Here is a 23,518-nt window from a genome sequence, read left to right as displayed (position 1 = left end):
AAATCTTTGGTTGGCTCTTGCGTGCATTATCGTGCTTATTGTTTTAGAGTCCAGCAAAAACACCTCTGCTAATTGTCTGCCATGGGAAAGCATTTAGTAGCGTAACAGGACATCAACTTGCACGGCTTGTGTTGAGTGCTATCGTCAATCGCGGCAGAAGCCATGGCGGTGGTGGTTTTCCCTCCATCTCCTCTTGGGGGCACAGCAGCGTTTCCCACTAGCAGAGACACGGGAAGAGGAACGAATGGGTGGTCTCTTGGATCGACAGAATCAATCACTACATTCCGAAGATCTCATATTCTCGAACGGGGAGATTCCGATTTGGGGTCGGAAAGAAATTCTAATTGGATTCGGAATAGGATTTAGTAGTAAGAGGAAGAGTCCGAAACTCGGATGATTTGGAGTCGAAGTAGAATTTAAGTTTCAGACTCGCGTTAGGAATTGGTCTCGTCTTCTCCCTATTCGCCACGAGCTCCCTCTGCTCCGACCATATCCACGGGGAAGAAAGGATGGCAGATCGAAGGAGCAGCAGCAGAATGCCGTGCAATTGTCCCCTTCTTTCCTACTGTCATCCATCGATCTTTTTCGTTGATTTCTCTGCTAAAGAATTCGTGCTTTTCTTCTCCCCATCGATTCTTTAGTTGCGTATTCATTCATGATCATAAAAAGAGTTGTTTGTTTTGTGGTTGGAGAATCTCTGGCTCGTTAAGAGTATCCTAATACAATTGCACAGAGAGTACACCACCTTTCAGAATGGCAACCCAATCCGCTTTCCACTCGCCACCACATAAACCCCTTGTCAAGGAAGCAGAGAGAGAGAGAGAGAGAGAGAGAGAGGAGAGGACAAAGTGGGAAATCATTCGCTCTCCCTGTCGTTGGGAGACGGGTAGAAGCCAGAAACAGAGAGGTCACCGTGCCATACCACATAGCCAAAATTATGGAGCGAATGCGACGTCCAAAGCTTGAAAGAGAAATAGGTAGAAGAGGGCAGAAACAGAGAGGTCATTTTCCTAGAAGCATGGAGCGAATGCAACTTCCGAAGCTTGAGAGAATGCCAACACAGTGTCATAGGTGATGAAGATCCTCGACTTCCCAAACGATCAAGATCTGCCGCCACATGAAAAGATTAATCCCCAGGGATTCGGATTCGGATTCGGATTTGGATTTGGATTGGGTTAGTTCGTACGGTTGTCCCCTTTGCACGAGGCAATCGGGCAGTTGAAATCCAAGCTTACGATTCGTGGATCGGATGTTTGACGTGTCTTCACGAAAAGTATGGAACGATCTAACAACAGATAGATTTTTTAGATCGATGGATAAATTTATTATTTTTTTATTAAATGGATAAAAATAGTTTGACTTCTTTTATTATCTTTTTTTAGTGTTTGTTAATTAATAAAGTGCTGATTTTTAGTGGAAAAATATATCATGAAATTTGATGCTTTTTAAATATATAATAACGAAGAAGTAAAACATTTTATTCGGTGGTGCTCTCTCCGATGACCGCACTTCTCCTAATTCGCAGGGCGGGCGATCCTTCTCCACCTCTATCCCGTTCCGAGCATGATGACATCGACAGCGCCGACCGCCGTATCCGTCGGCGCCTCAGCCCCCGGCTATCCGAATTCCGTCGACTCTTCTCCGCGCTCCCGCCGCGGTGACTCCTTGAACGAGCCTCTCGCTTCGTCCGCCGCGGCGGCCTCGTCGCGCCTCCGCGTCATGTGCAGCTACGGTGGCCGCATCGTCCCCCGCCCCGCCGACAAGTCGCTCTGCTACCTTGGCGGCGAGACCCGCATGGTCACCGTCGACCGCGGCTCCTCCTTCGCCGACCTCTCCTCCAAGCTGTCCCGCGACCTCCTCGGTGGCCGGCCCTTCTCCCTCAAGTACCAGCTCCCTAACGAGGACCTCGACGCCCTCATCTCCGTCACCACCGACGAGGACCTCGAGAACATGATCGAAGAGCTCGATCGCATCTCCGCTGCCACCGCGGCTCCGACCTCCCCCGGAGGCGGTAGATCGAGGCGCTCTCGCCGCCCCCGGCTGTTCTTGTTCCCTTCGAACCCGGAGTCGGCTCCTTCGTCCTTCATGGGGTCATTGTTGGACGAGTCGAAGTCGGAGACGTGGTTCGTGGACGCCCTAAATACCGCGATCGGCGGGATGGGCATCGACGGTCTCCCCTGCGGTCGTTCCACCGACTCCGCCTCCGTCGTCTGCCTCCTCGGCCTCGAGGACGACTCTTCCGTCCACAACCGCAGCGGCGGTGGCCAACAGCCGGAGTCCGTGCAGGTCGTCCTCCCCCACCGCGACTCCTCAGGCACGCTCGTCCGCCATGGCCAGAACCTCAACTCCGTCCCCGGTTCGCCGATGCTCGATAAATCTCCATCCTTGGGATCCAACTCGTCGACTCCATCCCTCTCCAATCTCCCATCCATCCTTGTTACCACCGCCGATCCCCATGCCGATCACCACATCAATGGTGTGGACGATCACTTCGCCCACATGAATCCCTCAACCGACAAAGAGCCATTGCATGCCGTCCGCCACCAGCCCCCTCCGCCCCTTCCTCTCCCAATCGCTTCTGTTCCCACTCCCACCATCTACCCAACGAGTAGAGACTTCGACGACGACGACGACAGGTCCAACCACGGTGGTAGCGTCCTTGAGCCGCCGCAACCTACAAAACCTGGTGATCCAGTGTCAAGGTATCGTCTTTCTTGTTCACTTACCTCTCTATAAACAAAGCTGTAAATTTTACCAAGATTTCGGATTGTTTACATTGATTTCTTCATCCAGGCTGACGTACCTGAATGCAATCTCGGATCCCAAGGTCTCCTTTGATCCTACCTATCGTGTTCCGGTGCCGGTCACGGGTTGTGTGTCGCCACCGACACAGGCAGAGCATACACTGCAGCACCAACAGTCTCAGCCACAGTTCATCCCGCCAAATGCCCGTTACATCCACCACCCAGCGGTCGGGACCGTCCTCCCCGTTCCTTCCTACTACCCTATCGCAGCCCCTCCGGTGCAGCAGCCAACACCGACCCAACCATTCCATCCCCAATTTCGAATGTGCTACGTGCCTTTAGCTGCAGCTCCGCCCAATTTGGGGGATCCCAGTTCTGTACCACCATCAGCAAAGCTGGCTGTGGCAGTGCCTAGTGTTCCAACGAAGCCCGAGTTGCCGGTAAATTCGTACATGTCGGCACCTGCACCTGCACCTGCACCTGCACCTGCTTCGTTGCAGCCGCAGCTGATCCGTGTAGCTAGCAATCCTCACGCGGGAACAGGCTATCATGTGATGCAGCAGCAAGCCCTCCTGCCTCGGACATCAGCAACATCGGTTACTTACGGTGCTGAAGTCGCCGCCGCACCCGGCCATCCGGCGCTCTACCACGCTCGGGCCTTTTCGAGACCGGTAGTGATCCCTCAGCAGTATCAGACAGTGTGTTCCACGGCTGTGACTCGTCATGCCGCAGCTCCTGGAGATTCCAACACATCCGGAGCATCATGATCACGAATCAGAACCTTGATTAAAAGAAAGGATTCTTTGTTTTTTTGAATGGAGGGAAGGGGGTGTCTTGATCTGCTGCTGCTTATGTTGTCAAGCGCTTTAGTCTGTCTATTGAGATAGCAACAAAGGGAATAGGTTTGCAGTCGAGGGTTTCAGGATCCATCCCTCGACTGCTGCTGGGGCCATATTCCTCATGTTGATATATCGTGGTATTATAATAAAGTTAAGTCATTCCTTGAAATGGAGCTCAGCTGGTTGTACACATTAAATTCTGCTCCTCCTTTTCAGAACAAAATCTCGTTTGCACGTCTTTCTTAATTAATGAGATGCAGTTACCAAATGCTATTCTATTCATCTTCTTTCTTTCTTGTTGTGAGGCTTAAGTAGTAACAACAACAAATTGATTTCGGGATAGCTACGATCAGTCTACACGAGGGAGGTTGGTTGGATCTCTTAAATTTGATTGGGCGTTCTCCAAGTTGTTCATGAAGGATGGGACAGTTTACAGCTCCTCCGAGCATGTGAATGGCCTACTCATTACATTCTCGTCACCAAAGTTATATCTTAATACGGAGGACACCATGGTCATGTTTTCAGCTAGCTATACTCCCAAGTCTGATTCTAGCAGATCATGGTTGCTTGGTTGCTAAACAAGGGTTGTAATCGACATGAAAGGCTTCATCCAGATGCAACATCTCCACTATTGCACATCAAGGACTAAACTCTCAGTTTGTGAGAATTTAATGGCACTGCCAAATAGATATTGTCAGGAACCAACCATCAGATCCACCAAGAAAAGTATCCTCTGGAAAATATCATACAATATTTGCATGAAGGAATAGGCTACTAAATGCAGCTCCATAATTTGCCGGACTGTCATAGTCAATCCATGCTGCCTAGATATCAGGTTAGTCTCAAGCGAAGCTAAACAACACTTGAAACCAAAGTCAGAAGAATGACAACCCCAAAGAAGAAGTGGAGCACAAGATTTGTTCATGGCACTTGTAATGTGCCATAGTAGTAAACCTCACAAAAACAAAACGCAGCCCTCTAATTTGCAATCTTGTAGCAACTCAGATGCCAATCAGTGCATTAAAGGGGATGATCAATCTCAGGGGAATCAATAACAACAAATGATGTCTAACCACGAGCAACCATCACTTACAATGACCCAAGTTGCATCTTTGCAAGGGCCATCACCATAGCTATATCTCACAACTATTTCTCGCATCGGTTTGGCCTCTTGTTTGAGGTAGAAAGGACTTCCGAATAGAGGCTACAACACTTGGGTGGATACAACTTTTACACCAATAACCATGTAATCATGTATGCATAAACCATTCAATCTAGACAATAAATACAGTCATCAACAATTGAGTGCATCTGCCTATCAAATATCGATAGGATCTACTGAGCATGTGGTGACTATAAAATGTCTTCCTAGAACTATTAAATGGGCAAAGCAGAAAGAAGAAAGAAGCGAAACAAAACATATGCACTGAATTCATAAATGTAGTTTCAAATGTACTAACAAAAACAGTGTTTTCATCCAACATATAAGAGAAATAAGACAGACTTCAATGCTTTACTTCGAGATCTAAAACTCCAGTCCTAAAGATCAAGAAAACAAGCGCAACCGCATAACGAAGGCAGAAGAAATCGGATAGATGAAATCAATCGATTTCCTGGAGAGAGGGCGCACCAGCGGCGGCGGCGGCAACCTCGTCCGCTGAGAACTTACCCTTGGCCTTGTCCGCTGCACGGCCGCGGGCCTTGCGATCCAGAAGGGCCTTGCGGTCCTTGTCGAGCTTAAGCTTCGTGATGACGACCTTGGAGGGGTTGATGCCGACGTTGACGGTGGAGCCGTTCACCTTCTCGCGGGCGATGCGCTCGACGTGGATGACCCACTTCCGACGGTAGACCTGCACGACCTTGCCCTCGCGGCCCTTGAAGGTACCGCGCACCACCTGTACCTCGTCGTCTTTGCGCACCGGAACCGACCGCACGTTGTACTTGTTCCGCAGGTCGGCCGACAGCGGCGCGCTCATCAGCACTCGCCGGACGCTCGATGGAGCCGTGAAGTGCGCCTTCCGGCACTTCCTCCGGGAGCTCGACACACGAGGGTTGTACTTCATCGTAGCCGGCTGCGGCGATCGAGAGGCTATAGGGTTTCGGAAGAGGGATTCGGCCAACGACGAAAATTAGGGTATATATAGGAAGCAGTGGAAATCTAGGGCTTCAAGGGATGATGACTCCATAATGACTATAACACCCTCGCGCATCAACAGGCGATCACCCGTCGTAGGCACGTGAAACCCACGTTTCTCTCCCTCCTTCCTCGCTCATCACAATTTTACCACGCACCGCTTGCCGGAAAACCGAAAAGGAAAAGAAAACGTTTGGATTTGTTTGGGTTCGATTTTATGGTAATCGTAGCACCAAAGTGTCACCGATCTCATTAAAATGATTTCAATCTTTATGTAGGTAATAAGTCTGAAGAGCACAGCTCTGCTTCGGATGACTCTTCGAGACTATGTTATGTTGATGAGGACATTAATAATATTTTTTTTCCCTAACAATTACTAAGGAGATGAAAGTATCATAATCTATCTCATGGAAGTATATATAATTAACAAAAATAATGCGTTAACTTCGACCGATGATCATTTATTATTTGTGTAGGAAAGCACATTAGTCATTTGCTTCACCAACAAATCAACCGCCGGTCTACTGTAATATGACAAACATTTCTGAACCCAGCTGCAATTGGTTTTTAGCTGACGTCGATGTCAAACGTTTACCCCCGAGACCTACTTGAGACAAGCAAAACACCCGACTTGCTTCGATATTGTACATGAATTCACGCAAGGCATTAACAAAATTGTGTGGTTTGCACCAACCATCATGCCTTACTACATCCTATTAATGTACACACTTCACCGCACAAACATGCAAACTTTTCTTACAACACTCACCACCTTGCACTATGATAAACAGAACACGATCATGGCTTGCATCAGTTGCAGACTCCTGGTATAGTCACCTTGGGCCAGTAAACTCTGTGTGTGACCGGATCATATGATCGGATAAGTTTAAAAGCCATCTGACTCTGGTATTCAAAGAATTAAGTTATAAGTTTTCCGTCTTCGTTTAAGAGATTGCTAACGAGCATTCGAGGTGCTTGGAAAACCATTAGAATTTGGTGCTTCCATCTCGACAAGCATCAGCTTCTGCCTCTGGTACCTATTTCTTTTTGCTGCAATTGCTGATAGTGGCACAAATAAGAATGCAGTGAGTACAAAATATAGATGAGATAACATACAGTTTCAGTTGAGATATTTCAGATGTAGCCATAGCGAATCAATAACTTAATTATGCCCCCTAGAGGCTGTTTAATTAAGTTCAGAGATCATATACAGAATACATAGAGTTACAATATGACTTCAATGAACGAACATGATAAAACAAGGTGATCAAAATCTTTTACTTTCAAAATAAAATACCTCTGCAATGAAGCAGGTCAAAACACAATATCGACAAACTAGAAATTAGAGCATCTTTTTTTTTTATTAAGTATAAAAAGATTAATGGGATGCTAACTCCTCATTCGTACTAGTTAAAATACATCGAGAACACCTAACTATTCCCCGTTTATACTTCTACTGGTCCATTTATGCAAATCCACAGATAATTATGCAAGTCCTCAAGTTTCAGAATATAGGAAATACAATGCCTGAAACCAAGCTAACATAAAAGATGCAATTTCTAGAAAATTTCTTCATTATGATAACATCTTTATTTGCTTTATATCCCTGCTACAGGATCAGCTGAGCTGCCACGTGTTATCCCACTGAGATAATGGTTTCTCCTATGTGGTTGTAGCTCATTGAATGAATCAATTGAAATGTTCTACAACCAATGTTGATCTTCGGTCTTCCTGGGGAAAAAAGAAGGAACCAGCACTCACCATCCCATATATTACTTCCAATGTCAACTGCTTGAGATTCTCGGTTGCTTAAAAGCCCTCCTGCAATCCATTCCTGGTTTGTGCTGCATGCTCAACTTGACACACATCTTATCCAGTCTCAGACTTAGAACCATCTGTATATAGTATTTTCTCTTCTTAAGATGATAATTACTACTATCTGACCTGCTACCCTGGATGTGTTGCTAGCCAGCTCTTCTCCTATTACATAAGTTATTTCTTATATACTATCTCCACCTGATTGTTCAACTAAGACTTCACTGGAAAGGAAGAAATCTAGAAAAGGAAAGTAATTACATTTCTCAAAGTGTTAAGTATGGACGAGGAAAGAAACAAATACAAAGTATGTTTAATTGTCAAGGAATTAAAAAATGACAAACTATGTTCAGGCATAATTAACAATACAAGGGGCAAACAATTATTATATCTATATCCTTCCTGTGTCTCAATTGAAGAATCCCAGTTCTCAATGGAATGGCTACTTTGTCAAGCATAGAGCAAATTCTCAGAAAGAATTTAGAATAATGTTTAAAGTTATTTGTACTCACATATTAGGTCTTGAGGAAACTCAAAATCATAGTCGTCGTTTTGCCTTCTTATGCAGAACAAGTAAATTAGGAGTAGCACGATGACGACAAAAGCACATGATAAACCAATTGCAATTTTTCCAGCTGTGGAAAGCCCTCGTTTGTCCCAAAACAAAGGGCAAGCAGGCAAAGTAGGTACACCACAGAGGCCTTTGTTACCTGAAAGGCTGAACCAAGAGCAAATAATTATTTTGCTAAACAAAAAAGAAGCAAAGAAATTGATGCAAAGTTATGAAACTGCAAGTATATAACACATTTCTGTGTAGTACAGGTACGTTTATCTCTCTACATTGATGCATAAAGGAAGATAACAAACATATTTACCTAGTTCATATATGTGTTATTAAGCTATTTGGTCACTCAGGCTCTGGCCGGTGTGGCATTTATGTAACTTTAGCTTTTACACTATTCTCAATTTTTGAACCTAGAGAGAAGCCAGAATGAATGTGTCTAATATCACTAGGCTACATATTTGTGTCAAGTAGCTCTATCACTGAATTTTTTGTGTGTGCATGCGTTGATGATAAGCAACTCTGTACTGGAATAGATGCAACTGGTTGAGAAAGCCTTTGTAAAATACCCTCAAGGTCAAATCCAAGGATTTACATCAAGGTTAGTTACCAGTGTAACCTAACACACTGGTACACTAGCAGTAATTTGAGCTGTACACCAACCAATACAACCTGATATCATTGAATAAATAATTAAAACAAGAATGATATTATACTGGTATCAAACTATATGTTTCGAAACCAACACTTGTTTCAACTGGAAAATACTGGTTTATACCAACCAGTACAGTCAATATTGAAACCCTGGTCATGACACAAAGATGTGTAACAAGAACAGCCACATGATGCTACAAGAAACAAGTAACATTTCAAAAAGCATAATGAATGGAAGGAAAATTGCTGGATAGCTTACTCTATGATTCCACCATGTACACCAATTGAATAAAGTTTCTCAGGAACTTGCCCATCCAGTTGATTGTTGTTTAATAAACTGCATAAGAAACCAAAAGGTAAACTAGATAATTATCATGATACTAGGATACATCCGAAAAGGTTCCAGATTAAAGACACCAGTCAGAGAAACGGCACCAAGTTAAAATATCTAAACATTTAAGAATCATATATAAACTTTTAAATATTTATAATGGTTGCATGTCTTTAATGCATTAGCTATTGGTAAAGTTATTTATAGCTGACATTTATGTACAAGCTAACACAAGTTAGTTCGAATATTCATTTTATTTTGTATTTTCTTCTAGCTTATTTTTATTTTCTCTTCTTGCCAGTTTTTTTCCTCTAATTCGTTCAGAATAAGGTGGCCATCTCACTGTTGAATATATAAATAAGTCTACAGCTTGTGGTTAGGGAAATTTCTGCATAAACTGGATTTCAGTCTAGTTAAGGCCAGTGAGGCAGTCTCCTCATCTCCTTATAGGGCAGAGACCTCTCTCTCTAAACAATGCCTCTCTTAGGATGTGCTTTGAAAGAGCCAGCCCCAGCTGGTATATGGCCAATTCAAGCAAAGTCGGACAAGTCCAGCACCATGAACCATGTCATATATCAATTCAGGCATGGGGGTGAATTCTTAGGTTCAAGTAACATAGGTATATAAATATCTACTCCAATCATATTTCATTAGCATTTTAATATGTCTAGGCAAGAGACTGGTCCTTTAATATAATGGTAAGATTGCTATTTTATGACCTGGGTGACCAAGAATCGAGTCACTAAGTAACCTCTCTACATATAAGGGTAAGGTTATACACACTGACCCTCCCCATACAGTCAATCTTTCCTATGAACTGAATTAACAATCTATTCTGAGAACCAAAACACAAGCAAGGCAACATAATTGATATATCAGGAAGAACAAAGTCTGATTTGTTAATCGAGTCCATGAGATGCAATCGTACAAAGCTTATGTTTGTTTTCATATGATACATTGTCCTTGTTACCAACTAAGACATGGACTACATGAATAACCTGTTGAAACTGTAAAATTTCCAAACAATAGTGATAATCAAAGAGAAGCGATCAAAATAATTAAAAGCTTTGCCTCATGGATGAGAACTACAAAGAATATTAATGATAAAAAAAACTACAGGAGCAGATTATCTGTCTACTCACACAACTTTCAAATTTGAAGACCCCAAGCTATCTGGAATGCCACCTGTGTGCTGGTTTGATGACAAATCCCTGATTAAGAAAACAAATTCCAGTTTTATGAAGAACAAAAGAAAATGACAGATCTGCTGTGCAATCATCCTTAGATTGCATCACAATTTTGCTTTCAATAACAAAAACAGTAAGACTGATAATATATAAAGGGTATCTAAAACCCATGTGATCTTTATAAAAAAAACTACCAGATGAATGACTAACATTCTTATTGTGTTTCCTAACATTAACATAATAACTTTTGCATGTAAAACATCAATGCATAATGTAACAATCTCAAAATTTAATTGTTTATATCAAGATTATAACTATGGATGTGATGGGAAAAGAAAATATAAAATTAATTAATCCACCATACATCCATAGAACAAAATAGCACAATATTTCCCACACTCCATGTCCCCTCACTTCTTCATATGGCAATGTCCAGAAAAATGATTGCAAATGACTTATACTGGAAACATAATGATGCCTATCAGATCTCTTCATGAAAATCAAAATAAAAAGACAAAATATTCTCATTGAACATTAATGAATCCTACTGGGAACACAATAATGCAGTATTTACTGGTTCCAACGTATTAAGAATGAACGCCATAGTTTTGCCTACATTGTTGACATGTGCACATTTGAAAAGTAGCCCCAAGTTATGTAGTACTGACATCAGTAATTCATGCAATGAATTACAAAATTAAGGTCACACAAGAATCTATCAATATGCAACCTTTCTAGGTATAGCCCATCAAAATGATCTCCATTATACGATCGTTTAAGTAGAAAAAGACAGTCTTTCTCCACAAAAAATTTGTTTTTTCAGTTCCTAGAATATAAATATGTCATATGGATTACATACTAGAATCTTTTAACCAATTGCAATGTGTTACTGACAATAAGAAGCAGCAACTTCATATGCCTTTTATGAAAAGAGACATGAATATTATAACTAGAAGATGGATATCAAATATCAACTCACAAGCTTACAAGAGATCCTTGACCTAGACCTGATGGCAATGTTCCTCCCAGAGAATTAGAGCTCAAGTTCCTGTCCAGATTTTTAACTGTAAGCACATGAGACAGGGGATACTAAGAACACATGACACAAATATAGAAGTACTAAATCTAATGAACGTGCTTTATGAAAACCAACATGATCAGTTTCAGTATTTTGATCAAGACAAATGAAAAGCTATACAAATTCCAACTCAAAAATCATTCCAAAATGCTTGTTTCATCCATTCAATATCATTAGACAATATTTTAACAGGTTAAAGTAAGAAGAATAAGTTAAGAGTAAGGAAAGCTAGACTATATGACTGCAGAAGATATGTAGACAAAAACCAACAGATTAGGAGCAAACCAAAGGCCACATGGAAGTAAGTGCACCATAATCAAGATAGATTCTGGTAGAGGAACCTCAGGGACTTAACAAAATCACGGTGCTCAAGAAAGATTGGAACCAATTTCTTTTCAGTTACAAAAGCACAAGAAGAAATTTTGATAAAAGTAAAATTAATAAAGTAATTCTAAATCAGGAGTTCATGATTCCAATGTAGCTTCCTGAAAAACACCAAATTACAAGTCTATCATCCAATGGTAATATTCTACACTTCAGTAAAACAGAGAACATCTTGCATGAGAAATAACAAACTTCATTGCATGACAAATAAAAATGTCAAGTCATGCCAACTAGGCATCTGCAGACGGCAGACCCTTGGAAAACATGTCAAGTCATCATCCTCTGATGGTGACCAAGAACAGAGCTGTGTGATAAGAGTACTAAACATAGTCTTCGGACTCTGTCCTCTGCTCAAAATCCTTGGTCCTTTGCAGTGCCTGGAGGTTTGCACCGCGTGAAAAATGGCATGGTTACCACATTGGACCAGGCAATATAAACCGCATCATTGTAACTGTGTATTAATTTAACGTGAAGGTATCAGGACATTAGCAACATTTCTTCATTGTCGACTTGCCAAACAACGACTGGGTCAATGGCCATGAATTACTATTCATGTTATATGAAGTTCCTTTAGTTCCACCTTATGTAGTTCCTGGGGTAGCAGCATCTTATAATACCCAATATCAAGTGTTTAATATTTTCACATCCACCTATGGTCCTCAAAGTAAAATTCAGGTTGACCTTTGTAATTTATCCAACAAAAGGACCATATGAACAATATGAATGGTACATAAGCAGCCATTTGTAACTTACTTCTGCTTGCATATGCACAAAAAATAACAACTTTAAAAAGCAAATTAGCAAGCGGGAAATGGTACACGCCAACTTAACTGATACTTACAAGCTTACCAAGTTTGTTAGAAGACTTATTTTATCACTAATATAACCTTTCAAGCCTTGACTGCCCAAATCCCTGCATGTTAGGTACGTAAGGGAAGGAAAAACAGGTTAGACGTAACCATATTCAAAATCCATATAGACTAATTACAATTTGACAGAAGTAACACCAACAAGGACGAGCACAGATTCCATATAGACCATGATGCATAACATCCATGCAAACAATACAAGATTAGAACATGACATGCTCGTTTTTTCAATATATATTAAAACAATGACATAAAATGTTCCATGCAATCAATCACAAACAAAAGAATCATACTGAAAATCAACTATAAGGCAAACGGACAAGAAACATCTAATGTATCAACAGGGAAATTTAATTGCTACGATGTCATAAGAATAGTGAAGAACAAATGCAGATTAGAAAATAGAAAGCAAACATGCAGAAACTAAGGAGTTACAATGATGCATCAGTTCAGAACCAATATCTAAATGAGCTACTTCGAGCACAAAACATAACCAAAATCAGAATAGTGAAGAACCTAACGAATCAATAGAGGTAGTGGCAGGTAACAGCAATGACTGGTCACGCAGAATAAACCGACTAGCCAGATTTTATTTGTGACTTACACTGTCCACTAACTAACTAGGCAGTGCCTTGATCTATTGTTCTGGCCCTTAAATGTGGATCTAGCCATGTAGGAGGTTCTAAGGAGAAAACAAGGAAGATACATTTTCTAGCTAGGAAGCACGACTGCATAATGCAACCATCATTCACCTTATTCAAGCAAAAAGGAAGAACGATTAGCCAGGAACCAGCCAATGCTTCTCCAACTGCTTCCTATCTGCAAGATACAGCAGATGACAGGCAGTCCAATAGGAAAATTTATTGCCTTCATAATATCCTTGTTAGCCTAAAAATATCCTTTTAATAATTCATGGTATTTTCATTTAAACTGGGGGAATTTCAAATTCTCACTTGCTATAATGTTAAAAAAAACACAGAGCATCACTTTCCACTACTACCAAACATTGCTAGCAGATCAGAAGAGTATGAATCAAGCATCAATAAAATGCATATGCTACGAGCCAAAAAGGAATGTGTTACTTACAATTGGGTGACAACAAGATTCTGTCCGTTGTCACTGTGATGACAAGTTACGCCCTCCCAAGCATCCCAGGTGGAAGGTGCACAAGGATCCCCATTCCATCCCATCCTGTCTGGTATCCGCAGAGATTCCTTCAACGCCTGCATCGCCATCACTGTCAAAATAACCACAAGAAACGGATGAGGCATTCGTCAACCTGATGGACGCCATGCTTGGGTCTCCGAGTCCTGAAATCACGCACGCACCTTGTCTTGGAGCCGTGGCAAGATCCAGGGGCACCATTGCGTAGTTTTCGAGCCCACAGATGATGGGCTTCCCCGCCACCGGCACCAGCTTCACGACGAGCGTCGTGCTTGTCAGGTTCTCCACGATATGATGCCACTTGAACGCGTTGAACCCTCCCACCTCTTTGTAGATGTCGATCCTGGTCGCGTTTTCCTCACCGATCACAACGTCGAACACCCTCTGCCCGACCCTGGTCACCCCGGAGTCGATCTCAGCGAAGTGGAACCAGACCATGTAGTCGAGCCGCGTGTCCACTGGCAGCAGGTACTCGAGGGCGTCGCTGGGGTTGACGGTGGTGACGGCGGTCTCGTAAAGCTTGACGGGGAAGTAGTTGGGGGCCTGGTTGGCACCGAAGATCCGGTGCCCGCCGGCCGAGAGCGCCTTGATGGGGACGTCGAGGCTGCGGAAGTCGGCATCGGACTGCCAGACCCGAGAAAATGCGTCGGAGTCATTTGTGAAGCCAGGGCCAAAGAGGGTGCCGCCAGAGGTGAGGCGCCCGTAGTTGATGAGGATCATGTCGGTGCCAGTGGAGGCGGAGCCGTAAGCGAGGGGGTGGACGGCGGCAAGCTCGACAGAGGCGACGACAGGGGGGTCAGTGGCGATGCTGTAGAAGCAGAGGTTAGCGGCGCCGTCGAGGACAGACGCGATGAGGTCAGCATAGGCGCCGGAGCGGGCGGCGGCCTCGGGCCAGGGGGAGCGCCAGGAATAAACGAGGGTGCCCTCGAAGGAGACGTCGAAGCTAGGAGTGCGCAGCTTCGAATCGTAGTTGTCGTAAACGGTGAAGGTGCGGACGTAGTAGCGGCCGGAAGGGAGGGGGACGGAGTAGCAATTCTTCTTACCGGCGGATACGGGGGGAAAGAAGCGGAGGGTGCGCTCCTGCTGCTGCAGGAAGCGGTGGGGCTCGGCCACCAACCCGGTGGCCCCCGCCGAGAAGTATCGGTCCGCCACCCACGCACGCCCGAACTCCGACGTAAAGTTGGCCGCGCCGCCACAGTCGATGTTGAGCGACACGCCTACAAATTGGAGATCAACAAAGATGCGGTGAGTCGGAGGAAGCAGCGCCAATGTGGGTGGGGATGAGCTTACCAGCAGTGAAAGGATCGGGAGATGAAGCAGGATTGGTACCACCGGAAGCAGAAGAGAAGAGGAGGAAGACGAGGAAGAGGGCAGACATCTCTCGATCCTCGATGCGAGCCGAGATGGAGACGGGAGAGAGTTGGGGAGTGTGGTAGAAGACGACGACGAGTTAATCTTGGCCGTTGATCCCGCTGGAGATGCAATGAGTCCACACAGTAGTCACGTGATGGTCGGGAATGATCAGCTGTCTTCGGATTGGATGGTTCGGCCCAAACACCAAATAGCCAGAATAACGGCGATGGAAGGGGAGAGGACAAGGTCAGGGAACACGCGGCTTTACAGCGCACTACCTAACATTGGGCCCACACCCGAGCCGGGTGGGTAATGACGTGCCTAGCTGTAAGGCATTGACGCGGGGATCAGCTGTGCCGCTTCGAACTGCAACGCCGTTACCACCACAGCGTTTCATCGTTTCTCACTCCCGACCCCGTTTTGTAGCGGAGTTGGCACGTGATGTGGCGTGTCGTCCTACCCTTTGGAATAAGACCGCGTATGGGGTGGTGCGTGGTGCGCATCACGGGACGGCGACTTCATGCCAACCATTAATGCGCGGGGGCCCCGCTTTACCTGGGACCCCTCAACCACCAACCCACTATGACACGATGATTGATCGATGGACGCGGCAGTCCAATCATACTCGGTTGGTCAGATTCGACTCCCAAAACGAGTCAATCCGGTCTTGCGTTGTGAAGCCGGTCTCGCCCGATCCGCATCATTTGACCCATTTTTCTTTGACCTCGATGCCTCATTAGCCATATCAGATTAGGTTCCGATGAAGCCAATTTTAATGATATATATACATAGATATATTGATTGAGACACGAATTTTATTTAACTTTTGTGAGCTCCATAAAAGCATATATGAGCATAAGAATAACCTAATAAATATTATTATCGATATTATTATCAATACTTTTTCCCACGATAGTCAAAGGATCAAGACTCTCATTCTAACGGGATAAATTATATTTTATCTTTATATGTATGATAGGTTCATGAGAAATTTTTTACTCTGTGCGATGGGCATACTCGTACTATTTTATCCTTTTCGAAACTCGTAAATTTTAAAAGATACATTTAAGGATAAAAAGTGATCCATCAAACTTACAAGTTTTTAGTTCTCATATTCCTCGATCAATATAGAACTAAATATCATCATCAATGCTCCCTCCAATACGAGAGCTAAGGGCTCAAAGCTTTGTTTTTAGTGCTAAAATGTTATCGTCATGGTGTCGTTGACCAAAGAGTCAACATAACCTAATTTAGTCTCGAAGGCACAGGTCCGTTAAAGGGGTCCACATGGGACTTGGGGGCGATGACCTAAGTAAGAAGTCGAAGTGATAGGCGGATTCTTGAAGTGTTGCTGACCTATTGAAGATGATCTAAAGTTATTCAGATGTGTATCTTAGCCCTACTGGATGATGTTCTGCATCCTCCTAAGGAACGCCTTAGCGATGCTGGGATCCTACACAAAAGTTCATATCAAAGGGATGTCCTGAATCGATCTCTCTAATACTTAAGTTAGTGGTGTGGAAAAATAAATAGGGTTTGGTAAAGCTCACGAGAGTACAGGTAGAGCTCGATTGCCCCTATTTAGCCTAAGGGTTTGGCTTTTATACCTAAGTAGATGGTGGTGTGAAGCTAGTAATATGTTATGATAATCCTTACTTTATTTAATGGATCATTAATGGTGACGACTGATGGACACATCCTCTCAAGGATAGCATCAGGTGAGTAGGACCACTACAATATATTTTGCTTGGGCTCTTGGTCTATTTGAGATAAGTAAGGGATGGTCTTTTGTATCGTTTATCCGAAAGGAGTTGGGGGAAGTTAAGCCACATCGTTGAGTTTTAATGCATATGTGTAAGTTTTCCCTCAATTATGGTTGGGGATACTAGTGAGCAAAAGGCGAGGTACGAACCTTATTCATCTATCAGTGACTACATAATGTATTTGGGAATTGTTTATCTCTTCACTTATGTAGCTTTGTAATACAGGTGGCGAAGTGAATCGGTAACAATATCAATTTTCTATTAAAACTATTTTTATATTGTTGGCGAGCGAGATGAGTCGATAGACTCGACCGTCTAAGAGACTCATCCAATAAGATTTATGTATTACTTCTATATCGAGTTTTAAATGGGGAGCTATGCGACTCGAGTCTTATGGCTAACAGTTACAGAGCCATACAACATTTTGATCGTGGGATTCACACGCATGAATGAGATGTTAGTGTTATTACAAAAACCATATTTATAGTTTGAGATCAAATGCTTGTCGTAACTCATTTGTAACCTCCAAACTCAGTTTTTTTTTTAATTTAAAATAGAAATAAAGCATGTATCTTAATAGAACACAAAACTTATAAATAAAATATTATATTTAATAATACTTTGTTAGCACACCAACTGAAAAACTTCAAACAAATATTAGTTATAATAGCGATTGACCTCGCAAAACTAACCGTTATAATTTTTAATGCAACTGGACGGATTTAGTACATGTTTGACTATTGGAATTACAAATCTCGCAACATTAATTGAACTTAAGTCAACACTAGCGGTCAACGAGGCGCAGAAATTCATATCATTCAATATCAATCTTCACTCGGAGAGTGGTGATCATTTCAACGCTGTGTATTTTAAAAGGCGAAGCAATCGAATCCTCCCTTCTTGTCTTGGTTTACACATTTGATGGGTAGCATTAATTGCGCAGTCAACACAGAGTAATAGACGTCACGTAATATTTTTTGCATGTTGCCAAAGATATGATGTATACCAATAAACGTAGCTACGCGTATACTCTGATACCTAAACCTGAAAAGTAGCATATACTTGTGGATGAATATGGATCACTGCAAGAACTAGCATATACTTTTTGGATCCTCCCTCGAGCAATTCGACATAATCCACCAAAACTAGGGACTATAGATCTTCCAACCCCGGCCGGAATCTTAAGAAGATTCCGCTAAGATTCCTTCCATGAAAGAAGATCGCATCCGTCCGGAGCGACATCACCCCTCCAATGTGTGCTGAAGTCAACGCCAACGCATCGACGCGGAATCCCACCGCGGGAATATCCGAAGCCGTCCTCATCTCTCTCTTCTTACGTTCCGCCTCCCTCTAATCTCACGCCGCCTCCTGTCGGAGGGAATCGAAATCTTCTACGTGACGCCCCGACCGTGATTCCCTTCTCACGGCTTCCTTCTTTCCTTGTCTACCGAGTCTTCCGTTCCTTGCACAGCCGTCAGAATATTCTGCTCTCGCCTGCTTTAAACACTGTTAGACGCAGCCGCACGCATTCACAGCGGCGATGGATCTATTGGGGCGAGCGCAGCGATGTCAGGACTGCATCAGAGCGCTCGAGGAGGAGCGCAAGAAGATCAAGGCTTTCCAGCGAGAGCTGCCTCTCTGCCTCCACCTCGTTACGCGAGGTGTATTTCGTTACCTCTCGGTTCTGAAGTGGATTATGGCGCTTAAATGGTCATAAATTGTGGTTGCAGCGATCGAGAGCGTGCGACATGTTATGGGTGATGACGAGAAGGTGAACCATGGACCTGTCACGGAAGAGTTAATCCCGCCGATGTCGGAACAAAGAAGCGAGGCTAAGAAGAGTGCAGCGGTCGGGTCCGAGATGAAGCTTAGATCCGTCCAGCTCCGGAATCAGGAGCCGGACACAGTTCCTAGGATGGTGAGAGACTGAATTGTCTTTCCTTTTAATCTTAAGCAGTTGATTTATGCCGGTTTTTAGTAGCGGGGGTTTTGATGTTGTTGATGGAGCGTAGGAGCCACCAAAGAAACCTATAGTAGCGATCTCGAAGAAGATCGGCAGCGCATTCCAGCCTTTTCAGAGACAAAAGTACGTCGTGCCACCACCGGCCTCATCGGCAGCTACTGCCATCCCCGCAACTACCGATGGTGATGGTGGCCGTGATTATGGTAGTAAGGAAGGAAACAGGGAGAAGAAGGAAGAACAGTTGCAGCCTCATCGAAAAGCAAGGCGCAGTTGGTCGCCGGAGCTTCACCGCTGCTTCCTGCACGCCCTACATCAACTCGGTGGATCCGATGGTATAAGCCTAAAACCTGAACATCTCATTATCATGCCTTGTTTCTAAAAATTAGATCTCTTCGACGGCATGCAGTCGCCACGCCGAAGCAGATCAGAGAGCTGATGAAGGTGGACGGCCTCACCATCGACGAAGTCAAGAGCCATTTGCAGGTGATCCGTTGGATCCTTCACCGATTAGAGTCTCACTGTCGCTCACCACGCTTTCACGTACGTAGAATGTGCTTCCGTGTCGTCCTACTGCACTTGCAAGGCATCGGATTCTTTCAGATGATTCGCTTCGTATTCTTTATTCTCCTTGTCGCGTTTCCATGGCTTCTACCATAAATTTTCCCCGATAAATCTTCTGCGACGTGACCAAACATGATAAGATGGAGCACTAATCTTTCTTCTAGATCGACATCTAAAATCTTGGATTCCCATTGTCAAGCTGCATTGCCTTTTAATATCTCGGTGGACCCAGTAATTGCCCAAACCACTCGAGCCCAGATGGTGACAGATTGATTCCCATAAAGCTGTAGTAATCTTCTAAGCATGGTTTAGGTGGAATCGGATACGTAGAACAGGGCATCATTCACAATGTTTTCTACAGCAAATTTATGTTCAAAACATACTGAAGGGTAGGTATTTTGATCAGAAATATCGGCTGCACGGAAGACGACGGAGCCCTGCAGTCCAGTGTAGCAGCAACGGCAGTCTCGCGGTGAGTCCCCAGGTTGTGTTGGTCGGTGGAATTGTGGTTCCATCCCCGGATTACAACATGGCGGATGCGGCAGTTGCTGCTGCAGCACAACCTGCGAATGGTGCTCGTGCTCCTTCGAACGGAATGTACGCCCCGGTGGCATCGCATCCATCGGACTCGAGATATCAGCAGAAGCAGCCGCAGAGATCCATCACGCTCAGGTGGAGAGGACGACAGCATGGGGGATGATGGCATCAAGTCTACGTTCCCTACCACATCTGCAGCTTCCCACACTAACGACGGCTTCACCTCCCTTCTCATGAGTCTACGGCGATATAGTTCTGTTTCCTCGGTTTGTAACGGAGCTTTCTCATCACCTCTGCAGTCCACGGTAATAGATATATGCCAATGGTGGTTTATATGGCACGACCAGAAACGCTCGTGAATGCCACGCATGAGAAGGAAGACTCCATTGCAGCTTTAAGTGCGTTTCACTTTCTCTCGTCACCTTGGCTGAGAATTTGGCAGTGATTGTTCATCATAAACCTCAACCTTACTAACGGATACGCGCATCATGTGCATGCCCCCATCTATAGCTTGTTAATTATCACTAATTCATCCATTTATTTGTTGATAATGCAATATAATATTAGAACATCTATTGACATGTGATCCCCTATTTGATCATTTTGCAATCATTGTTCGCCTGTGATTAATCATAATTATCAACTATCGCACGCCGTCATTTACTCTTAAATCATCACAAACAAACAATATTCAAGCTCGTTACATGTCGACGATCCCATTAGAAAGCTACCAAGTTATATTTAAGTTATTTGTAGTAGCAGTTGCAATAATAACAACGACAATAATTATATATATATATATATATATATATGTGTGTGTGTGTGTGTGTGTGTGTGTGTGTGAAAAGAAACATCAGAGGTGTCGTACCACCCAAAGCCATGCTGTTTAAGCTTCGCGTTTGCCTCATCTACGTGCATGAACACCGGCCAAAACTTCTGCCTTCTCGACGAGAGGGGGCTAAACAACAAAGGAATCGAACCCATCTTCTAAGCCGATCTCTCTTGTCGCTCATGTCTCCTTCTCCCCCCAAAAACGGGGTTCATGGTTTCTGCAAGTTGGAGCAAAGCCAGTTGCAGCTTTCGGGCCGGGAAAGCAAACTGGCAGCGCGAGTTGGTATGCTTGCCGCTACAAGTGGTAATCCACATATGCAACTTGACAACACCATTCGAGAGCTCGACGAGAGACTGCAATCGAAAGCTGGTGATCGATACCAACCACTCGTCCTGCCCAATTCTTGTGCATATATGTACGTAGAATCGTCAATATAATAGTGGATAACTAGATGTTTGATTCATGAACAATGACTGAAACCGACACACGAAGCATCATCCGCCATGGTTAATTTGATTCGATTGTCTGCAGTTGTGAGACTTAACGTGGTACGTCTAATGGACCAATAAGGATCAACCTACGCGTTCTTCCGCTCGACCTCTGTGGTGAGATGATCCATCTCACGAGACACCGTGCGTTTTCCTCGTCGAAACGATGCACACAAGTCGATTAAAGTCAACAAAGAAACGGAAGCCTCATTGTTCTGGCAGCTACCACTCATCACCGCCCTGCCGTTGCATTTACTCGCAAATGACTAGTTGAGAAGACTCTCTTGCCAAAGACACATGTTTGCCATGTCGGATCATAAGCAAAGTATCCGACACATTTTGCTTCTAGAATGCGAGCCTGCAGTATTAGACTGGAATGGTTTTATGGGACGGCTCAAACAACCAAGTGTTCAGTTTGAATGAAGGGGGAACATAGTCAACCATGTGGCGTCTCGGTTCTACTCGCTTCACCAAATATAACTTCTTTTTTGTGCTTTTGGTGAGCCAAGAAATCTAAGTTGTGTAACACGATGTACATGATTCATGAAACCAAAGAAAAAGTAGGATCAAAACAGGAAGAACAAAGAAATCGATAAGACTACAGAGCCTCTACGAATTGCTTCTTGAAGAACTGTGGTGGTGGAAATAACTCCATCTCTCTGCCTCTCTTCCCGTCGTCACCGCGCGCCGGGACTCCTGATATGTCCACACCAAACAGCTTCACGACGGGAAGAGACCTGATAGCGGGCGGCACAGCGCGGTTGCACGCGACCGGACTGGTTTTCCAGTCTATGCACAGCTGCTTCTCCGATCCGGTGGAACGCCAGAAACTCACCAGATCACCGGCCTTCAGGCTCTTCTCCTTCACAAACCGGCTCCATCCTTTTGTCACTACGTAGCTCCGGCTGCTGTTCCAATACGAGTACCTAAACCTCCACATCTTGCCAGCGGCGTCCTCAAAGTTGAGCAGCACTCCGTTGCGGGCCACGCTGCTGCCACTCTTCAGCGGGAAATGCTTCTCGGCGTGCTGTTTCGGTATCACGAGCCTGTTCAGCTTCCCCACGTCGCTCGGCGTGACCACCTTGTCGAACAATATCTCCCGAGCCGAGCGCAAGGTTTGCTTGCTCTGCTGGAATTCGTCGTGGTACGTGTGCTTTCGCAGCATGTCCACGATCTCCGCCTCGGAGTGCGCCACGAGGAAGGACAGCTCGGCGGCCTCCTCGTCGTTGGACTCCGTGAGAGGCTTGAAGTTGGTGACCGCGTCGCAGCCACGGAACCGCTGCGCGGCGACGTCGTAAGCTCGCGCCGCCTCGGCCTCATCGCCGAAGTTGCCGAGCCACACCCGCTGATGCCTTTCGTAGATCTGGGAGCCATACCGGCCATTCGGCTGGGGGACGACGCCTTTGTACTGGGACGACGACAGCTTCCTCGACTCGGCCTCGATCCCTCGCCCTCAGCGGACGGATCCAGCACCACGCTGACGCCGCTGCCAATGCGCTGTAGGACTTTGCTCACATGCAGCCGCTTCACCCAGTCGCTAGACGCCACTTCCACGCAGCCACCCTCCATGGCTAAGGCAGGTGGCATGTGGCAGATGGTTATGGCCAAGCTAAGGAGAGAGTAAGAGAGAGAGAGATAGAGATAGGGTTGAATTCTTTATACGAGGAGATCTCCACAGCTTATATAGACATCCATGTAAGCGTGTTGCAGGCGAGATTTATCGTGTGGCTTGGAAATGTTTACATTGGAGGTACTTCTCTCTCTCTCTCTCTCTCTCTTCTTTTTCTTCTTCTTCTTCTCTTCTTCTGGTCTTGGATGCGATTGGGTGACGAAAGGCAGGGACGCAAGTTGGATTCTGTGGGGTTCACATGATAGCTAACTCACACGCCAAATGCATCCCAACTCGCATTGATCATGGCGTTGCTTATTGCTTTCATCTCTCTCGCTGTTCTCCGGGATGATGCGCATCGGTATCCACTTGACGTGTGCGCGCAGCAGAACCGCAGTCTACCGCTAGCAGAAATGAAGCTTCTGCTCCGACCGACCGCAGATCAATATCATCAAAAGAGAATTCAGTTGGAGCTCAATTAATGTGATTCCAAATACATGTCTCGTGTTGGATTGTCGACCTCGAACAAGCAACTAATAGTCCAATCCGATGACACGACCTTGAATTCTTATCACATCACACACACTTCCAACCTCTTTTAATACTTGATATAATACTTGACAGTTCCTTTTTAGAGACGAGGATACACTA

General features: G+C 44.6%; 4 protein-coding genes and 1 pseudogene across 5 annotated transcripts; 2 read left to right on the top strand and 3 right to left on the bottom strand.

The window, feature by feature from the left end:
- The first annotated feature begins 1,431 nt into the window (after positions 1-1,431).
- On the top strand, positions 1,432-3,752 carry LOC135651768 (leucine-rich repeat extensin-like protein 5). Its single transcript, XM_065172182.1, has 2 exons — positions 1,432-2,702; positions 2,794-3,752. The coding sequence occupies exons 1-2, from the start codon at positions 1,564-1,566 to the stop codon at positions 3,509-3,511; spliced, it is 1,857 nt and encodes a 618-aa protein (XP_065028254.1). The 5' UTR covers positions 1,432-1,563; the 3' UTR covers positions 3,512-3,752.
- A 1,240-nt stretch (positions 3,753-4,992) lies between these two features.
- On the bottom strand, positions 4,993-5,708 carry LOC135651770 (large ribosomal subunit protein uL24y-like). The gene has a single exon (XM_065172183.1). The coding sequence runs from the start codon at positions 5,644-5,646 to the stop codon at positions 5,185-5,187; it is 462 nt and encodes a 153-aa protein (XP_065028255.1). The 5' UTR covers positions 5,647-5,708; the 3' UTR covers positions 4,993-5,184.
- Positions 5,709-6,249: 541 nt separating this feature from the next.
- LOC135651823 (receptor-like protein 4) lies at positions 6,250-15,208 on the bottom strand. The gene is made up of 9 exons (XM_065172301.1): positions 15,052-15,208; positions 13,926-14,978; positions 13,684-13,834; positions 12,570-12,641; positions 11,246-11,314; positions 10,222-10,290; positions 9,008-9,085; positions 8,045-8,250; positions 6,250-6,776 (listed from the first exon to the last, which is right to left on the bottom strand). Exons 1-9 carry the CDS (start codon positions 15,137-15,139, stop codon positions 6,673-6,675), a joined length of 1,890 nt encoding a protein of 629 aa, XP_065028373.1. The 5' UTR covers positions 15,140-15,208; the 3' UTR covers positions 6,250-6,672.
- A 3,174-nt stretch (positions 15,209-18,382) lies between these two features.
- LOC135585669 (transcription factor NIGT1-like) lies at positions 18,383-20,343 on the top strand. Of its 2 annotated transcripts, none has more exons than XM_065170286.1 (5): positions 18,383-18,538; positions 18,608-18,795; positions 18,890-19,172; positions 19,247-19,380; positions 19,808-20,343. In XM_065170286.1, exons 1-5 carry the CDS (start codon positions 18,418-18,420, stop codon positions 20,099-20,101), a joined length of 1,020 nt encoding a protein of 339 aa, XP_065026358.1. In that variant the 5' UTR covers positions 18,383-18,417; the 3' UTR covers positions 20,102-20,343. The 2 variants fall into 2 exon arrangements, with proteins under 2 accessions (XP_065026358.1, XP_065026359.1); XM_065170287.1 differs by having other exon boundaries at positions 18,385-18,538; positions 19,247-19,323.
- A 1,513-nt stretch (positions 20,344-21,856) lies between these two features.
- Positions 21,857-22,827, bottom strand: LOC135651452 (AP2/ERF and B3 domain-containing protein Os05g0549800-like; annotated as a pseudogene).
- Between the last annotated feature and the right edge of the window lie 691 nt (positions 22,828-23,518).

This window comes from Musa acuminata, chromosome BXJ3-10, assembly GCF_036884655.1.
Source record: "Musa acuminata AAA Group cultivar baxijiao chromosome BXJ3-10, Cavendish_Baxijiao_AAA, whole genome shotgun sequence".
NCBI lineage: Eukaryota > Viridiplantae > Streptophyta > Magnoliopsida > Zingiberales > Musaceae > Musa > Musa acuminata.
The sequence above is the reverse complement of the archived record's forward strand: the minus strand, read 5'-3'. Positions and strand labels throughout refer to the sequence as shown.

Coding starts and splice junctions, on each gene's coding strand:
- LOC135651768 (XM_065172182.1), top strand. CDS start 1,564: ATGATGACATCGACAGCGCCGACCGCCGTATCCGTCGGCGCCTCAGCC. Junction 2,703..2,793: donor CCTGGTGATCCAGTGTCAAG/GTATCGTCTTTC, acceptor TTCTTCATCCAG/GCTGACGTACCTGAATGCAA.
- LOC135651823 (XM_065172301.1), bottom strand. CDS start 15,139: ATGTCTGCCCTCTTCCTCGTCTTCCTCCTCTTCTCTTCTGCTTCCGGT. Junction 13,835..13,925: donor TGCCACGGCTCCAAGACAAG/GTGCGTGCGTGA, acceptor TTATTTTGACAG/TGATGGCGATGCAGGCGTTG. Junction 8,251..9,007: donor GTACATGGTGGAATCATAGA/GTAAGCTATCCA, acceptor CTCTTGGTTCAG/CCTTTCAGGTAACAAAGGCC.
- LOC135651770 (XM_065172183.1), bottom strand. CDS start 5,646: ATGAAGTACAACCCTCGTGTGTCGAGCTCCCGGAGGAAGTGCCGGAAG.
- LOC135585669 (XM_065170286.1), top strand. CDS start 18,418: ATGGATCTATTGGGGCGAGCGCAGCGATGTCAGGACTGCATCAGAGCG. Junction 19,173..19,246: donor TCAACTCGGTGGATCCGATG/GTATAAGCCTAA, acceptor GACGGCATGCAG/TCGCCACGCCGAAGCAGATC. Junction 19,381..19,807: donor GTCGCTCACCACGCTTTCAC/GTACGTAGAATG, acceptor TATTTTGATCAG/AAATATCGGCTGCACGGAAG.